We start from the raw sequence: 1,440 nt of genomic DNA, 5'->3' as shown, positions 1-1,440 counted from the left end.
GCCCCCAAGGCCCAGCCAGCACCCCAGACCAGGGGCGGAGCACCCCCAGGCCCCCAAGCCTCCCCACCCATCCCGGACCCACCCAGGGGCAGCCAGGCTACCAGGCCAGTAACCAACGTCCGCCAGCACAGACCCTCCCCCATCTCGGCTGTACGCAGCCACAAGGAAAGCACCATCTAAGAGCCACCAGAGCCCCTAACTAGGTCATGGCCACATCCCCCGGGTTAGGCCCTCCAGGGAAAACGTCCCTAGGGACTCCCGAGACGCCCTAAGGCTTATTATTAATTTCTTACAAGTGGCACCAGTATTAACCTTTGCACCTTGTAAACTTTAGCAACACTTTATGATTTATTGTCTTCTCCATTTTTTGTAAATAATTCTGCTGTTTTGGTGCGGATATAGCTCATTTAGTTGAATGGACCACTTATATGTTATAAGGCTACCTACTGGACAGGTGCAGGTTCAACTCTGCCCTGGGAAATTTACTGCATGTCATTCCCTCTGCTTTATTGTCAGTAAAAGCTAAGCAAAAATAAATATGTATTTAAAAAAATACACACACCACACACACACACATATACATATACACATTTATGAGTAGGTTGAGTAGTGCTAGTAACTTAACATTAAAATGAAAGCCAAACCCTGAAAGGACCATGAAAATTCTCTTGATACTAAAATAATAAATGTTGCCTGACATAACATCTTTAATGGCCATGATCTCTGTTTTGTCCTTCTAGGTTTTAACAATTCTGAGAAAGCCTGTGACAAAGAATTCATCATCCGCAGAGCTGCTACTAACAGAGTTCTCAATGTGCTGCGCCACTGGGTTTCTAAGCATTCCCAGGTAAGTCTTCCAGTTAAGTTATAAATTCACTTATTTAAGGACTGGTGATTTTCTGTTTCAGTATAAATAGTTGTTCCTGTGTAATGTCACTGTAGCTGTATAGTTGAGAACTCTGGGTAGTAGAGACAGGAGTCCCCAGACAGCAGTCTTCTTGTCTTGCATATATATTTAATATTTATGCAAAAATATTTATGCAGCTGTGGGTAGTCTTTGATGGTGTCATTAGAACAAGCAAAAGCTAAATAACAAAAACTTGCATGTAAGTGACTAATGAAAACCTTTTTGTTTTTAATTAAGAGTAATGTGGTATTTTAAAATGTGTTTTCATTAGCTGGAAACATAGTTGTCATGGTCCTGGGTCGGTGACCCAGCGCTTTTAGTTCGTTATCATTTTCTTGATGATGATTGTCTAAGTTCTATGTGTTATATTCAGTCTGCCTCTGAGTCCGCGTCTGTATCTGTCTGTCTATGGTGTCACCCCATCTGTTTGTGAATCTGTCTGTTTAGTTCAATGTCTTGTCTGGTTCCATGTGTCTGAGTTTCCTGTTTTATTGTGAAGGTCTGTGTCATATGTGAGTGTGCTCAGTTTACGT

At 42.2% G+C, this 1,440-nt stretch overlaps 1 protein-coding gene across 6 annotated transcripts in view; it reads left to right on the top strand.

The window, feature by feature from the left end:
- rasgrf2a (Ras protein-specific guanine nucleotide-releasing factor 2a) overlaps window positions 1–1,440 on the top strand; it is a 48,634-nt gene that overhangs the window by 37,230 nt on the left and 9,964 nt on the right. For all 6 annotated transcript variants that reach the window (XM_005720008.1, XM_005720009.1, XM_005720007.1 and 3 more), the window contains one exon: window positions 741–847. In XM_005720008.1, coding sequence (XP_005720065.1) covers window positions 741–847 — 107 coding nt within the window. The remainder of the gene's footprint in view (window positions 1–740; window positions 848–1,440) is intronic.

This window comes from Pundamilia nyererei, unplaced genomic scaffold (assembly GCF_000239375.1).
Source record: "Pundamilia nyererei isolate P.nyererei 1_Seehausen unplaced genomic scaffold, PunNye1.0 scaffold00002, whole genome shotgun sequence".
NCBI lineage: Eukaryota > Metazoa > Chordata > Actinopteri > Cichliformes > Cichlidae > Pundamilia > Pundamilia nyererei.
Note: the sequence above shows the minus strand (reverse complement) of the source record. Positions and strands in the feature narration are given on the sequence as shown.